Below are 25,038 nucleotides of genomic sequence, written 5' to 3'. Positions count from 1 at the left end.
CTTTGCTGAATTTTATTTCTCTATTTTCCAAACACACTGCACAATATGTTGTCGGACAGACAACTGATAAAAATGCAGCCAAAGTTAAAAGAACAAGTACAGTCCTAGGAGCTGACACATAGCTGGTAATCTCATTTTATAGCAAGCCATTGTAACATATAACCAAGCCACACATTTGCCCCCTTCCCTGGTTGTTATGGTTCTGAGTAAAATATTGTTCTTAGTGGTCAGAATCAAGACTGTAAAAAGTAGGCATGTGGTGTTGTTCCACTATTGAAAAGTGAAGCCATGATTTACACGTGCTGCCTTTTAAATATGATAAAAAAAGAGATTTATATAGCGCTTTTTAAGGTCTCTGCTCTACAGAGAACCCATTATTCACTCACTCACTGGTGGTGAAAACTTACATCATGGCTTCAACTGCCAATGAGCAGTCTGCCAAGTAAAGTGTCCTTCCCAAAGACACAAGTGCAGAATGACTAGGAAAGAACAACAACCCTCTGATCACAGCACAACCTGCCCTACCTCTTGAGTCACTGCTGCCTGTATTTGTCTTTTAGGAGCCATAAGGAGCCTAATCTACGCCCATCTACTTCCGGTCCATGGGTCCCCTTCTGCCAAAAGATAGAATGGTAGTCTATGGGCCAATAAAAATTATTTTCTAATCCCATTTCATATGTGCCATGGAGTTCACATGTGATGTCTTTGAATTTTAAATACACATTTTGAATCCAAGAAAATGCTTGGCAAAAGTGGCTTTATGTTTTATGTGAACACATGTAGAGGACACCAACTGCTTGTTTTACCAAATTTGTGTCACATGACCATACAAGGAGGACAAGGAGAAGAAAAATGGCCGAGTTTAGAAATATGCACCCTTCATCCAGGATGACAGAAGGAACATGGAGAAAAACAGAATAAATCTGGCCATGTGGTAAGTAGCAGCTACGCTGGGGGAGAAGAGTTTCTGCGGCAACGTCATATATGCGACTTGTGATTTGTTGTCTTTTTATTACAAAGTTTTTACAAGCAAACAAATCTCAAAGTACGTGACAGACATTATCAAAACAAACATTTTTTCCACTTAAATATAAGTACAACAAATGTGTGTTCATTCAAGGCGTCTCAACTAACAGAAGCTAACCGTTAGCATTTGCAACTCTACAACATGTCAGAACTCCTCCAGGCTTGTGTTAATGGTGAGAGATAAAATATCAGTGTTGCAGAGCAAATTGAGTAAATGGTGGAGTCTCATGAAGAGATGTCCAGTTCCAAAAAAATCCAAAAAGGATTCCAAACCCTACTGTGTTCTGCTCACCTCTGCTCTGACTCACTTGTAGTTCTTGAAACAAGAGCACCAGAGCTTTTTTCCACAGAGACTGATTCTTAGGGCAATTATTAACACTAGAGACCACTGCAAATGTATTGAAAAAAGATTAATTAACTTAACTTAATAAAATGTTAAATTCTTTTGTCAAGGATTTTAAGCAGTGTTGTGGTGCCTTTTATCTTCACTTTCGTGTGGAAGACAGGCCAAACCGTAGAAAAGATCTTCATTTTGATGGGTACCTAGCTATGATTGTTTGTTGCCTGAAGGACCCACCAACTCATGTGCCCTGTTTTTTTTTTTAGTAATAAACCGTCTCCTTGATTTTTCATCTTATTAAATCAAAAGTGAGCGTCAACATCATACTCGACACTCAGATTTGGAAACCTAGAAAGATCTGATTTTAAATTCTCGTTTACATTTTATATGATACATCAGCTTTCCTTACCACTGATTTGGCCTGTTTTTGCCTCTCTGCGCTGTTGTTTGCAGATGTTCATTAGCATTTAGATATAGCCCTCGGTCTCTCGGCTCCTCCTCCTGCGCTATGATTGGGCACACTGTTACTGGAGCTGTCAGCCCGGCTCTGGGAAGCTTTCCTTTCCTCTCAGTCCAGGCAGCAGCTTCGAACAGGCGGACTACTACCAACGGTAGTCGCGCTCCCTTTTGTTAGCCAGCTCGGTAATCATCCAGAGAGAGACTCCAGCCGGATCCATGCAATAACACACTTGTGTTTGGAAAATGATCATCTGCACGAATAAAATGGAATACCCCTTAAGATCGCAGTGCCAGCGAGTCCAGAAACAGGTACCACATTACTAACACCATCCGCTAACTAACTAGTACTGTTCATTCATTTTTACAAAGAGAAAAGGAGAAAAACAGGCGCTTTCGGCAAACTTCACAGCCATTTAGACTTTTAAACCATGTTTCTCACTGTTAGCAATTACAACTGAACGTTTCGCCAAATTGCATCATGTTTCAGTTGGTAAACTTTTAAAACGGAGTAATGCTAACCGGAGCAGTTTCGGCTAGCCGAACCAAACTTCTAACTCAGCCAACGGCTCACCGAGCTAGCTAGCTTGTTGCTACTAAATCATAACCGAACGGGCAGATTAAGATTTATGTGTTTTAATTCAGGTCTGGGAGTTGCTACATTCGCTTATGATTGGGGGAGGGGGTTGGGGTGTGGGGATGGTGGAGTGGGGTGTCCATCTCCTGCTGTTAAAATGTCACGTAAAGCTCGCAACGTTTGGTCGTGTTGAAACAACGGTGTAATAAATAAAAACCAGTTCCTGGATGTGGATGTGTTGTTTACGTTAATGTAAGCCACTGCCTCAGGGCTAAAGTCTGATCTGACCCTTTAAGTGGTATTTTAGGACTGATGTGACGCTGTCGTGGTTGAATTTGACTTTTTTTTTTATTTAAAATTAGCCTAAGGTAAAACACTACGTGCCATTTTAGTTATGTGGAGGAAGCTGCAGGTGGAGATGACATCATCTGAGGATTTGGACAAAAGAAGCAAAGTGTGTCAGTTTGGTGTGGAGTAATGCAGTCAGTGTCATTTAAGTGCTTTTATCTGAAAATATAAAACACGATAATGTAAACGTGGTAAATGCACAAGTGCATGCTGAGATTCTGCTTCTTTCCCCCTCTTCACTTGAGGCCCTTCTTAGAACTGGAGGCTCTTATTGTGCTGTTTTTGGCTGAACTGGACTGCCAATCAAAGTTGTTTTTCTCCCTTACTCATGTTTTTTCCCTTTGCAACAGCAAGGGGCGCTGTGCAGAAGGCAGCAGGGAAAAAAAGATGTTTACTGCAGATTTGAGTCCAGAAATGGAACAAAATAAACAATCTGATAGCGTATACTCTGGTATTAAGTCCAGTCATCATTCTATGCAGATTTTATTGATCTGGGATTTGAAAATCTGGGACTAACAATCGTGTTTTGTTAAAATATATACTAGTAAATTAATAAACAAATGTGACTTTGATTTGATAATCAACTTGCTCATAATCTATAGTCTTTTACAGAAAGGTCAGATGACTGTAGATTGGCCTTTTTTCTGTCCTGCATCAGTCTTTTGTTTGCCTTGTGCTGCATACCCTTTCTCTCCTGCCTTCTGCAAATCGCTTTAAGCTGCAGCTGGTTTGTTTTGCATTGCTCCTTGAGTTCAGGTTGCAAAGCCAAAATCAGCCCTGCCTGCTTGTTGGTGCAGGAGGAGGAGTAAGGCGGGGGTGTTGATGTAGCTGGGACTGGGCATATGATAAGGCTGGACCCCCCGGCATGCTCATTTGGAATGTAGATCGAATGTCCTCTCATATGTGCAACAGCCTCCTCCTGAAGCCCATCTCCTACTACACAAACACACCTTCACCTGTAAAGATAGATCATTTTTCTCTCCTTTGTGCATCTATCTCTCATTACTCTGTGTACAGTACTGCTGGTTTGTCAACCTGTGATCAAAGCCTGCCTTTGTCTGCATTCACCTATCCTCCCCTCAGTGACATCACCCCTGTTTTTCATTTCTACCCTGCCTCATGCTCCTCTCTGATCGATATACAAATGACCTCTTGAGGCTTAGGGAGATTTTTTCCCTTTTGAATGCCAAATTACATGCACCTGTGAATGTGTTCTCAGAACAAGCCAGTTTGCAGGCTAAAGTGGAGTTTGAGTTCATCTTGTGATGTGGACTCTGCAGAGCGGTAACATCAAAACAGCATTCCTGCTTTTCTCACTCAGGCTGATTTTTAGTAAGCGAGAAAATTTCAGTTTCACAATCAGTTCTAGTGGCTGACAGCGCCTGTAAACACAAACCATAGGTTTCTGTGCATTCATCCAACTGAAATGTTTTTTTTAATGCCACCCACAGTTGCCTATATGTTTCCTAGGTGCATTATATGTCCACCCACTCATGCTCGTTACCATTTTTTCCCTTTGATGTGGGTGTGTGTGGTGTTTTTATTTTTATTTTATGTGTATGTGGAAAATAAGGAGGGCATCTCTTTGTCAAAAAGTACTGCTGCGTGTGGCTTCTGGCTTTTTTTTACAAATGACACAGATGCATCTAGGTGTCTGGACAGTTTCAACTTGAGTTTTTTTTCTTTCACGGATCTAAATCGCAAAAAAATGTATTGTATAGTAATATACATATGCCATAATATAACTTTAGAACATAATCCACCTCTAAAATGTTTTAAATCAGTTAAGTTAGACCAAAAATGTCTAAAGGTTTGGATTTGACAGAATTCTTGAATTAGCTTTTCTGGGTTGTCAGCAGTCTTTGGTGTGAAGGATGTGTCATTTCCTGCTGCGTGAGCCCTCACATCTACTGTAGTTCCTGTTTCAGTTTAACTTTGCAATCGAATTTGTCTAGACATGTTTGAAATGAAGACGAAAATCCCCATTTTCTCAATAGCTGTGTGATTTCCAGAGATGACCCATTCAATTTCCCCACCTGGCCCAGGAGTGTTTTCAGTTATTGCAGTTACTCTCAGCCTTTCCATTTTGTTTGGATCCGGGGATGGAAATGACAAAAGTCTGTGTCAGAAATCGACTGTTTTCTTCAAATTATTAGTTCATCCTCGTTGGTATTTTGCTCTAACTTTAATAAGCCATCAAAGATGCTGCTCACAGACCCATGTGGGGCCCACAAGTCACAGTTCAATGCATATCAGACATATTCTTGTTCTGAATGATTAAATTCCTCCAAATGTGCCTCCCTCTACCACCGTACCACTCTGTCAGAGAGTCGGTGGGATCTTGGTTGTTTTCTGTACATTCCAAAAACGTTTGAAGCTCCCACAATGCTAAAGATGTTTTAGCAAACACAAGAGCTTTGTTCCTACTGGTTTCTTCGACAGAGGAGCCTTTCAACTTTAAAGTTCCCTGCACAGTCTCTGTCCATGTTCAGCGATGAGCTGAACTGTAGAACCTTTAATATGATCCATGATTTGTGTTGAAAATTGCTGAACAGTGCAGTTTCCATGGAGTTTCACTCGCACCATTAATGGTGCCTTAAAGTGTGATCATCAACATTGAGATCAGAGCTTTTTCTTCAACAAAAAACTGGGAACAAAAAATGGGTTTATGCCTATTTCATTTTTTGTGATTCTTCATTATACACAGAGTAAAAAGATCTTGTTTCTACCTTTGCCGGGGGCTCGTCCGGGACGAGCCTCTGGAAGAGGTTGAAATGAACAATCACAAAAAATTAAATCTGATGGAAAACACAGAACAAATGTAATAAGAAGGGTTGGTGCTAGGGCTGCACGATATTAGGAAAACCTGCTATATGCGATAACAGTGATTAATATTGAGATGAAGATATTACTTGCGATAAATAAAAACTTCACTCAGGAACAAAAATAATCAAAAACAAAGACAGAAAAAAATGACCAAAAAAAAAACATAAAAATGAGAAAAGCAAAAAATTTGAGGAAAGGGAAAAAGAAAATGAACAAAAAAAGGTAATCAGTGGATCCCGGGAAAAGCAGAATCCGCAGAAAGAGCAGAACAATGCTAACTCAGGTCTTTGCTAACCATCAAAATTGGGTGTCGTCCGCCTCGGGTGCGGGCATCTAACCTATGAGAACCCACCCAATTGGCCAGATGGGTGAAGAGCTCTGTTTGATTTGTTAAAAATACATCATGCTTCTGTTTGACTGACAGAATGCATTATGTGTAGCAAACATTTGAGCTGACCACTCATTGCGATATTTGTCTGTTCTTTGCGATATGCATATGCGCATGCTGATATCGCGATGACGATATAATTGCGATATATTGTTCAGCCCTACTTGATGCCTTCCTACTGCCTTAGGTTTTTGCACCCAAGACTTGTTTTTCACATATAGCATAAGCCTCTGAAACGGGGGTGTTTCTGTGATCCGACCGCTCAGTGTAGCAGTAACCTACATTTAGTAGCTCTTGTGTTTGCTGAGTAATGCTGGTGTGAATGTGCTCTTGTTGGGTCTTGATTGGCAGGCACCTGTGCACTAACTCCTACACTATTTCTTATTGGTGCTGACAGACGAGAGAAGGTCAGGGTCTGCGTCGAAGTATGTTTTTTGTTTTCCTGCCAACTCCTCTCGCTGGCTTTGATTCTTTCTTTTTTTCCCTTGTATAAACCGAGATTAGGGTGAGAACGGTGTTAACCTGTTTTTTCTACGATCTGAGAAGTCTGATTATATAGGTCGAGAGGTGGAGCTTTTTGTTGGATCAGGCTGAAACCATCAGCCGTGCAGGGCGAAGGGAAATACCACATGGAGTTTTCAGCCACATAAACACGGTGCAGTTTGCTCCGAGCTGAACAAGTTGTGTCTGCACAGCGATGATCCTAGATAGCAGTTTGTGTTGTTCCTAAAAGTGTTGCCAACAATTCAGCATTAAGCTCTCAGCTTTCACATACAGAGAAACAGAGCCTGTGGCCGAGCTCCCAACACCTTTTCCTAAAGGCCATTGTCCAAAAGCAGGAGGGCTGAGACTCTCTCTACATGCTTCTGTTTCTATTGGCCTCTGACTCCTCGGTCCAGTTGCTCCCATTTTTTTTAGCGTTTGGCCTTCTCTATTTCTCCAGAGCTGCACGAGCTTCCCTTTTCAAGGCCTCTGAAGCTCGACTTTCATATTAGTGGCTTCATCTGGGTTTGCTTAGTGTGTGAATCCCCCATTTTTGAATCACAATTCTGATGTTTTTCTCCTTTTCTTTTTCTTAATTTTAGCTGTACTGTGGCTATTATTGAGCTCAAGTAAACACTAGCTAATCCTGTGTCTGGTCTACACGTGATATACATGAAGTAGGCTCATAAGAAACTTCTGATGACGATGAAACTGAGCTGACTCTGTGTCTGCTCGTTTTAATTGATGAAGAAATAAAGTCTGGAATGCTCTCACCCCTCAGTGGCGCCGTTATCGCTTTGCATTTGCTGCTCCTCCAAAACGACCTCTCTTCGGTTGATTTAAGGTGTAGAACATGATTCCAGTCCAAAGCACAGCCTGAGCCCATCATCACATGGCGTGGACACTGAAGTCCAGCTTTCTGTTGAGCCAAGAAGCTCTGGAACAAACGGAAACTCATAAATACCCGAAGAAAGTTAGTGATGCGCTGCTGCTTTTATGGCTGTTTTATTTGATGTGAAATTAGGTTTTTATGTCTGTGATTTTTTGTCGTAGTTTAAGGAGAATCTTTAAAAACAGATGTGATACATTTATCTTGAAACCACTTTCTACTTTTTGAAAAACAATCGGTCTGAGTTTCACATTAAGGCTGAATGTTAAAATAGTCTTCTTCCCCTATTTCCTGAGTTAGCTGCTGATACAAAAAAGACGAGGAAACACTTGGATCAGAAAAGCCAGTCAGATCTATGTCACACTGAAAATTAGCGTTCATGGACTCACCCACTTTGGTTCACGACGGGGAACGCTGTTGTTGGTTTAGCGTCCAGGAAACAGCAGAGAACGGGTGTGTCCGAATCCACGGGTCCTCGCTGGTCTAGCAAGGCCGGGTCCTTGCTCGACCGCTAAGACCAGAACCCAGCGGCTCTGAATTCGGACAGTCTAGCCTTCACCTCTGCGGTGGCCTGTAGGTCCTGTCACAGCCGTGGCGGCAGCTACACACAAAGGAAAAATACTAAAGCTAGCGAAAATGGAGCAGGAACATTAAGGAGCTACAGCAGCTTCACGTCCATCAGCAGCGTTTGTTCACAACCGTTTTCAGGTAAAGTAACTTTGTTTATTCTAGAAGCTTTCAAGACTTGCATGTTAACTTTAGATGGTTTCATGTATGTTTTAAGCTACAGAATGAACTTGTTAAACGTACACAACACATTTGTACAGAGTATTATTGTGTAGGTAATTAATATAAACCAAATGCATTATAAATGTTGAATGCAGTAGGAAGTTTTCTAATTTAAATTGGACATTGGAACTACTTATTCAGCATCAAATGAGGGTAAAATGCTTTAAAAAACAAGCTTTTAAATAAAATAGCATTGAAGTGTTTTCAATGTGCATTTGTTTATTCAACTTAAGCCTAATAATGATTAATTTGTCTTAAAAATGTAAATTCTTTGTAGTTTTTATTTAACTATTCCTTGCTGCTTTTCTTTAAACTGAACAGTACCAGTGTACTGCAGGTTATAGGTTTGTTTTACATTTTTCAATAAAAAACCTCTTATTTAATCTATTACAGGTCAGCATGCACTGTGCTGCACATCTGCATCTGTGCTGGTGAAGTTGTGGGTCTGGAGGATGAGCCTGAGGAAGATGTGTATGGAGGAGGTCAGTGGTGCTCTGTCCTGCAGGAGGTACCAGCAGACCACCACTACTGTTAACAGGCAAGTCATTTATATAGGAACCTCAATTAAAAACAACACTGTGGTTTTATTTGCTGAAGAGTCACAATTGTTATACCGGTGGATCCATAAACCATCTCCTCATTTCATATTTCTGAATACATCTTAGAGATGCAACAGCCGTCGTCTGAGCCAGCCCAGCAGTCCCTGTAGATGGACGATGGAGTGGACAGTGAGAGGAAGCGTCCCAAAGCTCTCTCTGCAGACCGTCCTGTATGATGTTCCTCTGGCCAGAAACGTCCAGCCACAGGTCTGCTCCAGCCCTCCATCCACGTCTGGATCCTCCTGCAGCAGATCCAGCTGCACTGTTAAAGACTTCCTGCTCACTCAGTTTAAATAAATGATCCAGGAAGAGTCACTCAGGTTAATCCTGCTTTAACCGTACATAACTGGTCCATACTGGTTTTGATCTGTAAATAAGTGTAACCTATTATAAATAATCTTGTCTCCTTACCATCTTTTCATTTTCTGTTCATGTAACATGTTCAAAAACATCTGTAATAAAAAAAACTAGTGATGAAATCAATGACCAGAAAGAGTTATCAGTTAGTATTTGTTTTAATAAGTGTGTTCAAATATCTAACAGCTAAATAACATTAACATGATGACAGTAGAAGGCCTCTCTCCCAGGAGGACCACCAGGTAAAGCCTCTCCTGACCCTGGACACCTGCAGTCTTACAGAGAAAATCAGAGACCACGGGACAAAAAAGCAATAAACACTTTTTTACATTTATCCACATGAGAAGATAAAAATTATATTCTTCACACAAACTTTTTACTTCATTAAAATGTGTCAGCTGTGTAAATCCCTGAATGTAAAACTACTTTTCACAGCAGAATACAGAACTACTGTGGTCGTGTGTAGCCCTAACCCTAAAACAATTGACAAGTTTAATTACACACACACACACAAAAGGGAATAACCACAGGGCCCCCGATACAAACTCGTTCTGGCTGATTTCTGCCTATTTAAAAAACAAATACACAAACAAAAAATGTCTATAAACAGAACCGCTTTAAGCTTTTTAGTTTTCTACGGCTAGATTTTAAAAACTTACGTTTGAAACTCCATAGCTCTCCCCATTTTCTCTTCCTGTTGAAAATCCACAGCTGGCTTGCAAAGCATGCTGGTATAGCCTTGTTCTGTGAGGATACAACAGACCCGTCCTGGAAATGTGGGTGGAGCGAGGACGCATTTGAGGACGCAAGAATGAGTATTCTTGGAATTTGGACAGTATTCGTCGCTGCGCTGTGACGTCATCGACCTCTTACAAGCATCCTTCCCGTGGATTCATACACACCCAATGCCTCAGCCAGTAGAAGCTCACTGTTAGCATTAGCAACTTCACAGCACAGCAGAACCCCTTCAGGCTTGTGTCATTTGTGGAGATAAAACATCAGTGTTGCAGAACAGAGTCAGTGGTAGAGTTGTGTTGCTGTTAGCCAATCAGAGGAGAGACGTCAGAATATCAGGAAATAAGACTCCAGATCCTGCTGTGTTCTTCTCCCCGCTCCTCTGGCTCACTTCTACTTTCTGAAACGGGGGTGCCAGTGCTTTTTCCCCCACAGAGATTGACCCACATTCACTTATGCTGGAGACCACTGCAGACATGTTAAAAAAAACGAGTGACCTTGGTCTTTAAATGATCAGTCTGTCTGAAAGTTTTAGCTGCAACATGTATAAATTTCAACTTAAACAAATTCAGCTGATCTTGATTATTTCAGATTTTAATCGGTGGTAAGTTTTCTGTCAGCAGCACACATTTCAACCAGGATTCAAACATCAACAGGAAAGTTCTCAGGGTGTTCTTTAATAACAAAAAGGTTAATAGTTGTCTAGTTTCCCTTCAGAAACATTTATTCTCTTTTGTCCCGGTTTCTTTAGGTGATGGTGAACGGTGAGAAGGAGCGAGTGTCGCTGCTGTTTATGAAAGCCCTGGTCAGCAGGGGGAGTGTGGACGCCGTGTCCCAGCAGATGGCATCTCACCCTCAGTATCTGGAGAGCTTCCTGCGCACACAGCACTACATCCTGTACATGGACGGCCCCCTGCCGCTGCCGTACCGCCATTATATCGCCATCATGGTCAGTTACCTGGCTGCTGTCTTTGGCACAAGGTTTAATTTTAGATAAACAAGCAGCTCCCAGCATGTTCTGTGTAGAGATGGAAACGTCCTGATTGTATCCTGCAAGTTTTATTTTCTACTCCTCGTCTTTCAGGCCGCCGCGCGGCATCACTGCAACTACCTGGTGTACCTGCACTCGGCCCAGTTTCTGAGGGTTGGCGGAGACCCCCTGTGGCTGCAGGGTCTAGAAGCAGCACCAGCTCGCCTCCGCCTCCTCGACCACATCAACAAGGTTCTAGCCCACCAGCCCTGGCTCACTGCCTGCTCCCATATCCAGGTACACCAAGGGGGGAACTGAAACACACACACGGCAATGTGAAGAACACCACTGAATGGTTTTATTTGTGTCTGTTCTCTGCAGGCTCTGCTGAAGGCAGGGGAGCAGTGCTGGTCCCTCGCTGAGCTGGTACAGGCCGTCGTGATCCTGGCCCACTGCCACTCCCTCTGCAGCTTTGTGTTTGGATGTGACACAGACTCAGACTTTGCCCCTCTGGCCAAATCTCCCAACGATACCCCGCCAACCTTCTGCCCCTTCGATGCTGCCAACGGCAACACCAACGTGCCTCAGTCGCTCGCCGCTCCTGCAGAACATAAAACACGACGGCGGGTAAACAAAACGGACATGTTAAAATAGTAGTAGCTTGAGAATAGACCTTTCTTTGTAGATATTTAGGTTTACTGATCACTTGGTTTTAATACAAAAATATTCTACTTGTAAAAATTTAGATGCATTGTGGATTGAACATAACCTCACCCGAGATTCTTACTGATGCCTTCAATTCAGTTTAAAGCTGCAAACTTTTTATGACAACAATTTGCATATTTATTTAAAACTAGGATTTTCCAAAAAACTATTTTCCTTCAAAATTTCATATCAGACCAACAGGCATGGTGCAATGTGTTAAACTTTACAGATGCTGCAGAAAAATTAGCGTGTAAAGGTTTATTTTATATGTTATTATATTGATGTCAGTAATTTATCTTGGACTGAGAGACCATCAAAAGGCTCAGGAATCCTTTGCAGGTGTTCTGGATTCATTCGCTCATTTCTCATCAGCTGTAAGCCATAATCATCACAATTATAACAAATAAAGGCTTGAAATATCTAGCTTTGCATGGAATGAGTCTACCTCATATATTAGTTTCACCCTTTATGCTGAATTACTTAAATGAATGAACTTCTGCTTCAAATTTTTCAAGTTTCACATGTATTTGGCATTAAGAGCTATGGAGAAAGTGCTGTAGCCAACCATCACGGGGACAATCATGAGCTCTTTTAATGTTGTTCTTCAATCATTTAGTTAGATTCCCCCAACTAGCGGCTCATGAGCTACATTAACTCATTAATTACTGCACATTTATCTAATATTGCTGCACATGTTTAGATGGGAAAACTTGTGCAAAACATATAATCTTGGTTCTTGTTGAATTATTTAATAACTAATGTTATTTATGTTGTTATAAACATTATTGTCATGTTAGGTCATGATGTTCAGCTCATGAAGCCAAGCTGACTGTTAATTTTATTAGCCGAAGCTTGTAGAGAGACTTTTTGTTCATTGTTTAAAATGGATTATACCAATGATACGTTTGTCTCTTTCCTTGCTTAAGCAATCTTTTGCAGCGCATTAAATCAGCTGATGGTCATGAATAAATAAATGCTTGTTTTGGCGTCACATTGATTCAGACAGATTAAATGTGTTTGATTCTGCTGGAGTGTGAGTTTCTGTGTCTTTAAACTTGTGTTTTGTGTCGACAGTCCTTGGATTCTGGCTGTGACATGGTGTGTCTGAAGGAGAGGATCCAGAAGTCCCGGGAGGAGCAGGAGAGGAAGGACGAGCGTTTTCTACAGACTCAGACACTCCAGCAAACAGGTGAACCACCGCAACAACCAAGCATGTGCATGTTTACGCTCGGGTGGTTATCTTGAGTGTGAAATTCAGGTCACATGGTGTGAAACTTGAGCACGCAGCCCATTCCTCAGCCACTCTTGGGTGACACTCTGTTCGTCTCCCTCTGCTGTCATCGTCTCCATTTTTAGACATGGAAGAAGAGGAGGAGACGATATGCTTCGCAGATCCGTCGCGTTTTGTCACCGACCCCGACTTCTGCTATCAGGAGTTTGCCCGCAGGGATGAGGACCACTTCCAAGTTCTGAGAGTTCAGGTGGGGTCACAGCAAAAAACAGAATAAATAACCGAAATGATCACAGACGATAAGTCAAACGCGTTGTTCTGGTGAGGTTTAATAGTTGGTTGTTTTTGACTATTGGCAGGACTACTCATGGGAAGACCACGGCTTCTCGTTAGTCAACAGATTGTACTCCGACATCGGTCACCTGTTGGACGTCAGATTCAGGAGTGTGGCGACTCTCCCCTCCGTGCACAGCCCTGACCTGAAGAGGGCGATCTGGAACTACATCCACTGCGTGTTAGGAATACGGTGAGTTCAAGGCCTCATTCTACGCCGCTTCCTGCTCACACAAGACCTCTGATTATCCTTCAGTGAATAAACGCGTGGCGCTTTTTTCCACAGGTACGATGATTACGACTATGGAGAAGTGAACCGGTTGCTGGCGCGAGATTTAAAGCTGTACATCAAGGCCGTGGCTTGTTATCCAGATGCCACCAAAACCCCGGTGTGTCCGCTCAGCTGGACGCTGCTCAAAGCTTCTGAGAGGGTAGGAGGGTTTGAAACCATAACATCGGGGATTTTTGTGTTTAAAGCTGTTTTTTTAACCAGGTTCCCTCCTCTTCCCTCTCCTCAGATACACGTAAATCTACTCATCATGGAGGCCCGGCTGCAGGCGGAGCTGCTGTATGCACTCAGAGCCATCACTCAGTACATGATTGCCTAAGTGATCAGACGAGCATTAAGTTAAAACTGTTTAGCCGGTACAGAGAGACTCAGAGACATGAAGGTGAGGAATGCTCGACGGGGGACAAGAGCAGCACTTTAAAGAACACAGTTCGTAGCTGTGCCTCATCGATGTCCGTTTTCCCTTCTCAGATTTATTGTGTTTATACCACAGTGTGCCATGCTCTCCGCTCACTCCTTCCTCTTGTGAAGTCCTCCTACCAAACATCCTGGCTCTCTATGGTCATGTGCAATTATTAGTACCTGTTTTAATTTTTACCCACTGTTATGTGTTCCAGTTCAGTCTGTGAGAAACTGCTTGGTTGCAGCGGAGTAAAACATGGCCAACACTCCTTTTTTTTTGGCTGTCGTTTGATCGTTTAGCATAACTTGTTTTTGTTTCATTTTGACAATCCTTGTCAGTTTCGAAGGACATTCAGTCGACTGTGAAGGATGACGGTTCTGCTCTCCCTGACATTTCGTATTAATGCTGGTCCAGAACAAACACAGCTGGAAGTTCTCACATCACTATAGTTTCTTTTAATAAGCACCTTTTTAAACTTTATATACATATATATATATATTTATAAGGCAATTAGACAAGGTTTGTGCATCCCACGTCTTTCTTCTCCACTCAATAACCGTTTTGACTGGTTTCAAACTTTCACTCGTAGCTTTTGCTAAAACTCATCAAATTCCTGAGTGAAGGTACTCCGTTTTTGTTTCCGTTCTTCCTGGGACTGACACAGGACGATTTAAAAGACTTTCTTTTTTTGCAAAAAAAAAAAAAAAAACTACTCTTTGTGTTTTATCTGAATGAGACTGTTGGACCTGCGTGCTGCACTGTAGTCTGAATAGGTGCTGAGGTTTGGCAGACTCTGTATTGTTGGATTTGGAGGCTGCAGGATGCATCAAGTGCATACTGACAAAAGCAAAAGTGCTGTTAACACTGGTGCCTTCAGACTGAAACTGGGGAGCTGCAGGAATGGAGGGATGTTACTGCTGGAGGCAGAACGTGGGTTTTGGGTGCAGCTGAGAAACACTCCCAAGTGAACATATCCTTGGATGAATGGGAACAGAGTTGTTTGTGTTTTGTCCAAGTTGTAAGTCAGCAGCCTTTTTGATAAATGTCACTCTGAATGCCCGTGTTTTCAGTCAGACTCCTCATAAGAGCCCCAGCATCTCAGAAAGAGCCTTTGACACAGATGGATGTTAAAAATGTTCGACTTCAGTTCATTTAAGTAAAAGACGGTTATTTAAAAAATGCAAAAAGAAAAAAAAAGTGCTCAGACATGTTTTTCAAAATGTGAAAATCTTTTCTATAAAAATACTTTTGAGAATAACTGCTGCCTACTGTTTTTTTTTCCATGCATCATTACTGAAGTGTGGATGACTATTTACACCACTCTGATATGGGAGAAGTGGGCGTCGTATCTAATGATCGATGTGTCGTCTGTTCCCAAATATTTCCAAGAATTACAGTTAACACTTAAAATTTTGAAGATGTATTATCAGCGCAGTAGTTACATGATTAAAATCTGATAATTTAAGATATGATGTCATCTTTAAGGCTTAATGTGTCAGTGACTAAGTTTTCTAGGGTTAACTGAATCATAGCTAACTCTAAAAACTAATTTTAATTTATGCAAAACGAAACATTTCAGCCATTAAAATGTAAAAAAAAAAAAAATAAAACCCTCCATAAAACAGTCTCGCTCAAGCTTCAGAAACACCTGGACAACAGCGCTATCTAGTGGCAGACCTGCAGAAGTCAATGAGTAGAACAAAGTGGGTTAAACAGTTTTATTGAGTTTTTTCTGCTGCTCTACTGGTTGTCATCTCTGGCTGACTTTACAATGTGTAAAGAAAGAAAAAGAAAGACGGAGGTGGGAGGGAGGACAGGAGTGAGAAAACTATCAAGATGATTACAAATCAGAAACATCATTCCCACTCGCCTTTTATTGTAGAAACAAAAATCACCCTTTCCAAAATCTAAAACGCTGTAACAAACAGGGGCATCTTCTCAACCTCAAAAACATACATGGACTAACTGCTACTCAACGATAACTGAGGAAAACAAGTATTTTTGTTACATAAGGGAGGATATAGGAAAAATCACGTGACTGCCTCCAGGCAGCAACCGTAAACTGGAGAAAAAGCAGCTGCTGCAGCCTACCAGCTGTTATTTACGGGCCATCAGCTCATTTGCATATACGTCTAAAGATTATTACATGTTATGACTGAAAATAATAAGAAAAATCATGCAAATGCCAAACAAGTTGGTCTTTTGTTTCCAGATTAAAGGGGAGGGGGCAAGGTATTAAAGGTGTAAAGAAGAAACAATGGAGGATTGTTGACTGCGTGCTAACTCCTACAATAACTGAGATCTTGTGAGCAAATCCAGAGGCCCTGATATGCACCGACTGCGTCATGGCGTGCTGCAAATACATCACGTTTCATCTAGCACCATTTCACCATTTTAAATAAAATTAAAACCATTCAGGGGGTGCGCAACACAAATCAGGAGCTAACAAACTCACAATGAGGATGTTCTGAAGAATCACAAAATGAAAAACAAACACAATCTGTTATTAGAGGGGAGATGGCTGCTACATGCATCACTGTGCTCTAGTGTTTTCAACATTGGTGCTTAAGATAAAGCAGGACAAAACAAAGGGCCAGGCTGCTGATGAACACGGCTCATCCACGGCATCTCTGCTGTTATTAAAAACACAAACAGGAGGATAAATCAGAGATGTGGCACATGGGTTTCCAGTCTGTGATGCACCATTCGTGCAAACTAGATGATTATTTTTGCTGCATCTAATTACGTCAGCCGTTTTCCCCCCCGTCATTTACTTTTCCGCTGAGAGGTAATGGTTGTGCGAGTCTTGCTATGAGATGTGATTTCCATGTGGATCTTCAATTGGAATAACAAAAAAAAAAAGTCACAAAGCCTGTGGCAGGGAATCCTAACGTGTGTCAAGTATTTGTCTCGATTAATTCATTAAAAACAAAATCACGTCACGGTAGTTTGCAAAGCGTATGTACACCAAGGATACCGCGTCAGGCCCAAGCGCTCCCTAAATGCCATGCAGATGCAAATATTAGTGTTCCTTTGGTTATGTAAAAAAAATCTACACGCATCCTTTACAAAAATAGAAGTATAGAAAATTACCGTTAAAAATGATCTGAGAATGCTTCCTCCAATGTAAAAAACATCTGCTTTTATTAGTAATATATGTAATTGTATTAATATCTAATCCATCGTCTAATTTATATATTAAAACTATAATCAAATATATTCTGTTTTACTTCTCACACTGGGAATTAATTGCTTTCATGTTAGTCTTTTATTATTAAATTATTAAAGTGTGAGAGGACCCCCCCCCCCAAAAAAAATAAACCATCAGGAAAATCCTCAAAAGCAAAAAGCCTTTGAGAAGTGATTTTTCTTTTAAATTTCCTTCAAGATTTCGTTTTCATCTCTCCTGATAAATCTGCATAGTGTGCCGTCAAGTAAATGTGCAACATCTATATTACAGTTTCTTTTTAAAAGATTATATACTCACTCTCTACTGAAATGATACACATTGCTGTGGATGCGTTCTCGTAGTTTGGGGTCCCTGTGTCGCAGGGAACCTAAGTGCTCTGAAAAATGCACAGACTCCAATGGAAAAACAAATAGGAAGGAAATAAAATCAAGTACGCGATTTGAGAGTGGAAGCATTCTGCTGTCGAGGAAGTTGTAATACTTGGCTGACCGATCACTCTCTAACAAAGACTTACTCCTGAATGCCCCGTGGATAAATTCACAAATCACATTTCTTCATTTTGTTAGTTTAAACTGCACATCAAGGATTAAAAAAAACAAAACAAAAACAAGAAAAGACACCCTCAAAGTGACTAACACACCGGATTGACATTAAAAAAATGTCAAAATGCAAGTAAATAAACTCTTTTAAATCAATTATGTTGTAAATGTAAAGGTGGTCCGTGATCACAGCACGCAGAGTGTCCAACGTTCCTCCAGGCGCCTCCTATCAGGGCGGTGCACCTTGTTCAGCCGATCTCACAGCGTGTGGTCTGACGATCCGTGCAGAATGTCGCAGCAAAACTGGCCGATTCTCCAAAGAACAAAAAATCATAATAATGTAAAAAGTTCAACACCAGCTCTAAATAAATCTGGGGACACCTTGTCTAAAGCTACTCTGATGAACTCCCAGGACAGAGGAGATGATGACTTGTCTTTCCACTCCAAAAATACGCTCTCACGCACATCCTTTAAAAAATCAGTTCAGATTGTAAGAAAAGAAAAAATAAACTGTGCATAGTAGCCTGAATCTCCTCACTGTCCTACGCGTGTCTTGGCACGTGACATGGGTCAGGCCCGGGTTTTGCTGTTTTAACATCCGAGAGAGAAAGTTTGCGTTTTATGGGAAAGCATTTTGAGCCTGCTGGGAGGAGGGGCGCCCCGTTGTTGAGCAAGAGGTCAGATCCTGCAAGACAAGGAGATCGATACAAGAGTCATTAATGTTGATGCTGATTGGCTCGTCCTGGGAACGGAAGCGATGCACTTAAAAGCTTGATTACATCCGTGTACGCAGATGTGTGTGAAAATGTAGCACGCTCTCACTTCTTTAATAAATCACGTAGACTCAAATGACTTAAATAGTAAATTCACAGTTACAGAAAACAAAAAGGCTAACCGTCATTTGGGACAATAAAAGCTGTAAATATCTGCTTACGATTAATTGCAGATTAACTATTTAACAAATTTTCAGCTCTGAAATGATAACCTGACCGCATGGCCTCTTACAATATGAGTATCTACACGGTTTCTCTGTTTAACCTCACTTTACCACTAAATAATGTTGCTTATTAGCTCATTAAAGGCCCAAAGTGTCCCTGAGACATGATCAACAGAGAGAGAAGTCCATGTACCTGGCTAGTTTCGTGTGTTGAGCTGCAGAATTAGCTGGGTACCCAGCTGTGAGCCGGCCCCTGTGTGGACGGGCCGGTGTAACCTTGACCTCCGGGCAGGATGGGGTCAAAGTTGAAATCCATGCCATCTCCATCCATGAGGTCACTGTTAATAATGTAGTCCACATCACAATCCAGGTTTTCTGTGAACATTTCTATGTCTATGTCTGTAGGCAGACGGTCCTGGCCTGTGGGGAAGCTGAGTGGAGCTGGAAACTGGTTCATAGTAGAGAGCGATGATGGGTCCTGAGACATACCTGAGAGGATCATCCCTATGCCCATCTGAGAGTGATGCTGCTGCTGATGGTGGTGATGGAGGTGATGCTGCTGAGGTTGCATCTGAGGCTGCAGCGCTATTGGTGCCACAGTGCTGGGCTCCAGCCCTTTACCCACCTGTAGCTGGTTGGAGTTGGGCCTCAAACCCACCACAGATGAGCCCAAACCCATTGGACCCATCCCTCCAGAATTAGGCATGAGAGAGTCCACCTGCGCCATCAAAATATCACTTGGAGGAGGGGAGTCTGAGGTGAGGAGCGCCTCCAGACTGGAAGGGACATGGCTGCAGTAATGGCTGCTTCCACAAGAGACGGGGCTGGGCATGGGGTTGAAGATGGAGTTGCTGAAGGTCGCTGGCTCTTTGCTCGGTCCACACAGAGAGACAGAGGCCTGGGTCCCGGTGTTGGCAGGGGCCTGGGAGACGCTGTTTGGCTGCAGCTGATGGAAGGAGGAGAAGTTGGAAGCCCGTGGCAGCAGGGTGGAGGCAGAAGGTAGTGGAGTGGGAGGTGCTGGTGGGGCTGTGCTGGGGCTGGCCCCTCCTTGCTGCCCAGTCATCAGGGTCAGGTTGTCGATCAGATCCAGCTCCTCCATGACGGTCTCTGTGAGGGTGGGGGTCAAGCTGCTGCTGGTGTATCTCCCCAGCAAACTGTCCTCAGGCAGGTTATCGTCATCCTCTTGGACAGGAGCGATGGGGGACAGACGTCCACTCAGGGTGCTGGCATTAGAACTTGTGCGGGGGCGGAAAGTTGTCCACATGTCCCCATCGTCCAGGCTGCCGCGGGACGAGGGGCTGCTACTGTTGACGCCCCATTTAGGAAACTGCTGGGATGAGTTAGGGCTGTCGGCACCGGCTGAACCGGTGCTGCCATCGCCTGGCAGCCCCCCTCCTGTGCCGGCCGCTCCCGCCTGCTTTTTGGTCTGCTTGGCTCTCATGCGGCTCTTCAGCAGTTTGCTGCTGTTGTCCATGGAGACAGCTCGGCGACGAGGAGCTTTTCCAGTCTTCCCCCCTTCAGGATTCAGCATCCACCAGGAGCTTTTACCTGTTGATTCATTGTGTACCCTCAAGAACTTGTTGTGGAGTGATAAATTGTGGCGAATCGAGTTCTGAAAACAGACAAAATAGAAAATTATCAAATCCAACAGCTGCAGGTAGGAAGATTATATTTACAGATTAATCAAAAAAATTTACATATAAAAAAGCTGAAAACACTTGTTTTTAACATTTGAACTCACCTTCCAGCCGGCTGAGCTGTTGCTGTCTCCTTTATCTCTGAAGTAAGGCACAGTTTTCACCATCCAATCATAGATCTGAGCCAGGGTCAGCCTCTTTTCCGGTGAGTTCTCGATAGCCTGGCTTATCAGATCAGCGTAGCTCTGGTTCCCCCAAGCGTTACGCCGGGATGATCCTTTGCGGGGCGTCGCTCCAGCCCCGCCCACACCGGCTGTAGCCACGCCCTCAGCCGCTGCCGCCGCTTTCTCCGGCTCAGACGTGATTTGCTGCGGATCGGGCTTGTCCTCATCGGCAGGCGGGGTCCCGGCGGCTGACTCCGTGCCGTCCGTCCCCTCCGGTTTGACAACAGAGATGTCGGGTCTCGGGAGAGGCCACGTGCAGGAGCGGGGTCTGCTCTGTGGCTCAAAATCTGGGTCGATGGGGGGCATCGACGAGTCGTCCATCATGGCGGTTCCCTGAACTTTTCTTTCACCAAGTTTCTCTTTAAAAAATGACCCCTAACAGTTTAAAAGTAGATCAAAGTACGAAGAGAAACTTTTTGATCCACAAAAAAAAAAAACCACAACTGGGGGTGTCTACCGAGAAGTCTAGAAGAGACAATAATCTGGACACACCAATGGCCTTGGTTAATCCTCAGATTGGAGATTAGGGAACCCAAATAATCTCCTTAATAGTAACTATTATAAACCTTCCGATTTATACAGAGTGAAGGAGGACTGTGACTGGAGTCCTTTTGTTTCAATGAAACAAACAAAAGTGGCGGAGTGATTTGGGGCACCTAAACATCTGGATCTACAGATGTTTTGGCTCACATGGAAAGCAATAAAAAACAATCAAATGTCAACTAAAACAAAACAATGCCATTCCACTTGAAAAACACTCAATTTACGTCTTAGATGTTTAAAATAATAATATTGAAACGAGTTGAAACAGAATTATTATTCAATATCCAATAATGTTTCTTTTTACAAAAGTACAAAACTATAAAGACTCACGCAGGAATTAGTTTGATACAAAGGAGCTTCTGAGGAGAACCACCGCATTTGTAAACAAACAAACAAAAAACATCCAAACTTTCTTTAACAAGGCACAACTACAATAAAAAAGTCCATTGTACTACACCCAGCTAACAGCCACAAGTCAGTGCGGTTGAATTAAGAGTTAAGAGTAAAAATGTCTGTCCGCTGACTGTCAGAGGAGCTACTTTCTGCTGCCCCCAAAAAAGTACAAACAGTTCTGAGACGCTCCTCGCCGCCTCTGCGGCCAGGCTAGGAGAGAAACACCCAGACTAGATCCAACGAGAAAAAAAACGCAGGTAGAGCGCTTTAGTGTCCAGTTTTATAGTGTTTACTGTGGTAAAAATGTCGAGAGGGTAGAAAAGTAGCATAAAAAGTCCGTGCCTCAAGTCTGCACGATCCGCCACATTGCGGCCAGGCGCGTGTCACCATCTGCCATGTTTCTCTACTCTCCTGCCGCGGCACACGATGTGTACAAAACTCCCCAGAAGGAGGCACGGATTTCGGTCAAATTTTCCTTCTTTAGCTCTGTGAACTCGATAAATACAGCTCACAGTCTGTTCCCGGGTGCTGCGCGAGGCTGGTCGGCCCGCAACTCTGTCGGCTCCCCCAGTCGCTGCACTTTGAAAAAAACAGCACAACCACCGTAACGTTAGCTGCTTAAGCTCCTGCTACTCCAGAGTTTACAATCCGTGGAAAAGTCGGCGAGAATCCTCACAAAACGTCATCCAAGTAGCCGTTTCCAATCGGTGGTGATTTTTCAAGTTTTCTTTCGTAGTACCTATCCAAATATTAGCTTATTCACTCTCTTTTTGACTTGTTTTGCTTTGTTTTGTTTTGACTCGAGGCGAAGACTCCCTTCTGACGTCTGTTTACCACTGTCAGGCAACGTGATCTGCGCATGCGCGGATAGAACTCTGGGAAACCGAGTCACTCATGTGACAGACGTAAACAGCAGACCAGGGAGGCAACATGTACCTCTATTATATAACCGTTTATGAAAGTGTTCTAAGGACACTTGGTTCATCCAAGGTGATGACTGATACATCTGAGAAGATTCGGATTACCTGGCGAAATACCTTGTCTTTGTTCTTTAGCGTGACATACTAAATTTCTGAATTATTCTGAACAGATTAGCCAGGTCATCTGTGGAAGAACAATAGTATGTCTGTAAATTATATATATACATATATACACACACATTCGTGAGTGTAAAAAAGAGCATACGTGATTAAATAAAAGCTGAAATAATTTTTTGATATTAAATCTTGAAAATTTTTTTGTCCTAGTTATTTTTCTAAATCCTTCAAGGATTCTTTGGAATCAAGCCTACTTTTTAATTATATAGAGAAAAGGAAAAAATAAACTTTATCTATCCATCAATAACAAGAAAACCCTCATCATCATGGTTTTGTTTTTTTATTCATAGTGATCTGATTAGGTAAGATCTTAGTTCTCTAATACGGTGTGTGTGTGTGTGTGTGTGTGTGTGTGTGTGTGTGTGTGTGTGTGTGTGTGTGTGTGTGTGTGTGTGTGTGTGTGTGTGTGTGTGTGTGTGTGTGTGTGTGTGTGTGTGTGTGTGTGTGTGTGTGTGTGTGTGTGTGTGTGTGTGTGTGTGTGTGTGTTTACACCATGGTTTACACTGAGCCAGGGTCTTCTGGAGGTTTCTTCCTGGTAAAAAGGAGTTTTCCTCTCCACTATTGCTGCATGCTTGGGGATTCCAAAACAAGAGGCCAACCATATTCAGAATCACATACCTGCCTGGTTGGTCTGACATCGGTAGACTCAGACTGGTGTTGGAAGATTGCCAGCTAGAATGACGTGATCAAAAACAAAGCGCTCACAGCACGATGAAAGCAGGGCTGCTTTAGGTATGTGTCTTTGCAACACTGCCAACGGCTTCTGATTGTGTAACTAACTCATACCTGCTAATCCTTCAGCTTCAAGGCCTTAAAAGTCAGAAACCATGGTGCTGTTTACCTCTCTGTCCAGTGTCTCACTAGTATGCACACAGTTTAGAACCAAGTAAATGTTAAATGGTAATTGGTCTATAATTGATATAGCACCTTCTAGTGTCCTGGAACCCCCCAAGGCACTTTACAACACAATCTTTCATTCACCCATTCACACACATTCACACCCTGGTAGTGATGAGCTATTTTGTAGTGACAGCTGCTCTGGGGCACACTACTCTATGCAGGCACCACCAGTCCCTCCAAACACCTCCTTGCCTGCTGGCAAGATGGGTTAACCCTCCCACTGTCTTCATGGGTGACCCCGCAAGGAAAGTTGACCATTGAGCAGGATTGATGGTTCATCCCTTGACGTCCTCAAGGGATGAACCATCAATCCTGCTCAATGGTCAACATTCCTTGCGGGGTCACCCATGAAGACAGTGGGATGGGTAAGTGTCTTGCCCAAGGACACAACGACAAACTGAGCGGAACTCAAGCCTGCAACCTTCCGATTATGGGGCGAGCACTTAACTTGTGCGCCACCGTTGCCCAATTCAAGTCTTGGGATCAAATAAAGTCAACGTCTTTTCCCCATGTCATCAGATGTAGCTTTAGTAAAGAGGGCTGTGATGTGTGATAAAAACCATTCTCATAGGTAAAAAAATGAACAACTATATTGGAGATAATTTTTCAAACAAGAATAAAGTTTGATGCAAACAGTGTTTTAGTCATTAAAGTGTTTATATAGCATTCTGAGACTTGAATGGGATTGGTTTGAATTGAAAATGTTACTCTCACAAGACATGTTTTTGGCAAACATTAAAGGAAAATGTGCACCTGTAGAAAACAACAACTGTACAGCCTACAATGTTAATTATGGTGAAAGCAATATAGATTATTGAAATTCCCTGTCTCAAACTTTGCCGTATCAGTGATCACCAGCTCTAAATAAGAGTCAGTGATGCTGGTATTTTGTTGTCTGAGTTGATGTTGTATGACAGAAAGGTAACCTAAAATTATAAATTATGAAGTGACTACTGTGGTTTAACTCCACCTGACAGCAGGCTAGTTAGTCTATGTGTACTATAATTTCTGCTTAGTCTGTGCGTCCTTTTTTAAATTTTGAATTCCTGTTCGTCTTCCTGTTCATTGTAAGGAATGATAACACACCCAAACCGAAACTGAGCTTAATCTCCATCTTTAATGTTTGCTTTTAAACCTGCACCGCTCCTCATTAGCTGAGTCATGGTTGAGATGAGGCTGGTGAGAGGTTTCCTGTGTAAAACGCTTCAGTGGCTTCAGGTGTCTGATTGCCAGGAGCAGATACAGTTTGCCTTTTAACATTACCGACATAAGAGCATCCTGTAGCGTCAAATGCTCAATACAATAACAAACAAGCATGATTCACCTCTGTGCTTTTGTTTTTCTGTTGCCTAGCTTTGTCTACTAATCTGAAACTGGATCAGTGATGGCATTAAGTGGATTTTTTTTTTTACCTTCCAATGATCATGAGAGGAACTTTATGTTGAAACACTGTCATCTGTTTTAATCTACTCAAACAGATGCTGCTGTGACATTAAATCATGTGCAAGGTATAGTTATTTGATCCTCTAGATCCTCTCAGTCGCACCCTTGGCTAAATGATACCCTCCGGTCTCTACGCACCAATCTTAGAGCTGCGGAACGGAAATGGCGCAAAACAAAAAATCCTGGTGATCAACTGAAATTTCAGGAATTACTGTCATTCTCTGCCAGCATCACTGATGCAAAGAAAGCCTTCTACACTGACAAAATTCTCAGCTCTACTGACTCTCAGAAACTATTTTCAACATTCAAAACTCTGCTCAACCCTCCTTCTCCACCTCCTACCAACAATCTATCAGCTGACACCTTTGCCTCATTCTTCACTGACAAAGTG

At 42.5% G+C, this 25,038-nt stretch overlaps 2 protein-coding genes across 2 annotated transcripts; one reads left to right on the top strand and one right to left on the bottom strand.

Moving 5' to 3' along the window:
- Positions 1 to 1,885: 1,885 nt before the first annotated feature.
- On the top strand, positions 1,886 to 14,017 carry sesn4 (sestrin 4). Its single transcript, XM_070550761.1, has 9 exons — positions 1,886 to 2,134; positions 10,565 to 10,762; positions 10,898 to 11,080; positions 11,165 to 11,410; positions 12,563 to 12,677; positions 12,845 to 12,969; positions 13,079 to 13,245; positions 13,339 to 13,483; positions 13,571 to 14,017. Exons 1-9 carry the CDS (start codon positions 2,069 to 2,071, stop codon positions 13,658 to 13,660), a joined length of 1,335 nt encoding a protein of 444 aa, XP_070406862.1. The 5' UTR covers positions 1,886 to 2,068; the 3' UTR covers positions 13,661 to 14,017.
- A 3,932-nt stretch (positions 14,018 to 17,949) lies between these two features.
- Positions 17,950 to 20,744, bottom strand: foxo4 (forkhead box O4). The gene is made up of 3 exons (XM_070550760.1): positions 20,152 to 20,744; positions 18,604 to 20,022; positions 17,950 to 18,158 (listed from the first exon to the last, which is right to left on the bottom strand). Exons 1-2 carry the CDS (start codon positions 20,593 to 20,595, stop codon positions 18,634 to 18,636), a joined length of 1,833 nt encoding a protein of 610 aa, XP_070406861.1. The 5' UTR covers positions 20,596 to 20,744; the 3' UTR covers positions 17,950 to 18,158; positions 18,604 to 18,633.
- Positions 20,745 to 25,038: the final 4,294 nt, after the last annotated feature.

This window comes from Nothobranchius furzeri, chromosome 1 (genome assembly GCF_043380555.1).
Source record: "Nothobranchius furzeri strain GRZ-AD chromosome 1, NfurGRZ-RIMD1, whole genome shotgun sequence".
NCBI classification, from domain to species: domain Eukaryota; kingdom Metazoa; phylum Chordata; class Actinopteri; order Cyprinodontiformes; family Nothobranchiidae; genus Nothobranchius; species Nothobranchius furzeri.
The sequence above is the reverse complement of the archived record's forward strand: the minus strand, read 5'-3'. Positions and strand labels throughout refer to the sequence as shown.

Coding starts and splice junctions, on each gene's coding strand:
- sesn4 (XM_070550761.1), top strand. CDS start 2,069: ATGATCATCTGCACGAATAAAATGGAATACCCCTTAAGATCGCAGTGC. Junction 12,678..12,844: donor TCAGACACTCCAGCAAACAG/GTGAACCACCGC, acceptor CTCCATTTTTAG/ACATGGAAGAAGAGGAGGAG. Junction 12,970..13,078: donor TCCAAGTTCTGAGAGTTCAG/GTGGGGTCACAG, acceptor GACTATTGGCAG/GACTACTCATGGGAAGACCA.
- foxo4 (XM_070550760.1), bottom strand. CDS start 20,595: ATGATGGACGACTCGTCGATGCCCCCCATCGACCCAGATTTTGAGCCA. Junction 20,023..20,151: donor ACAGCTCAGCCGGCTGGAAG/GTGAGTTCAAAT, acceptor GTCTGTTTTCAG/AACTCGATTCGCCACAATTT.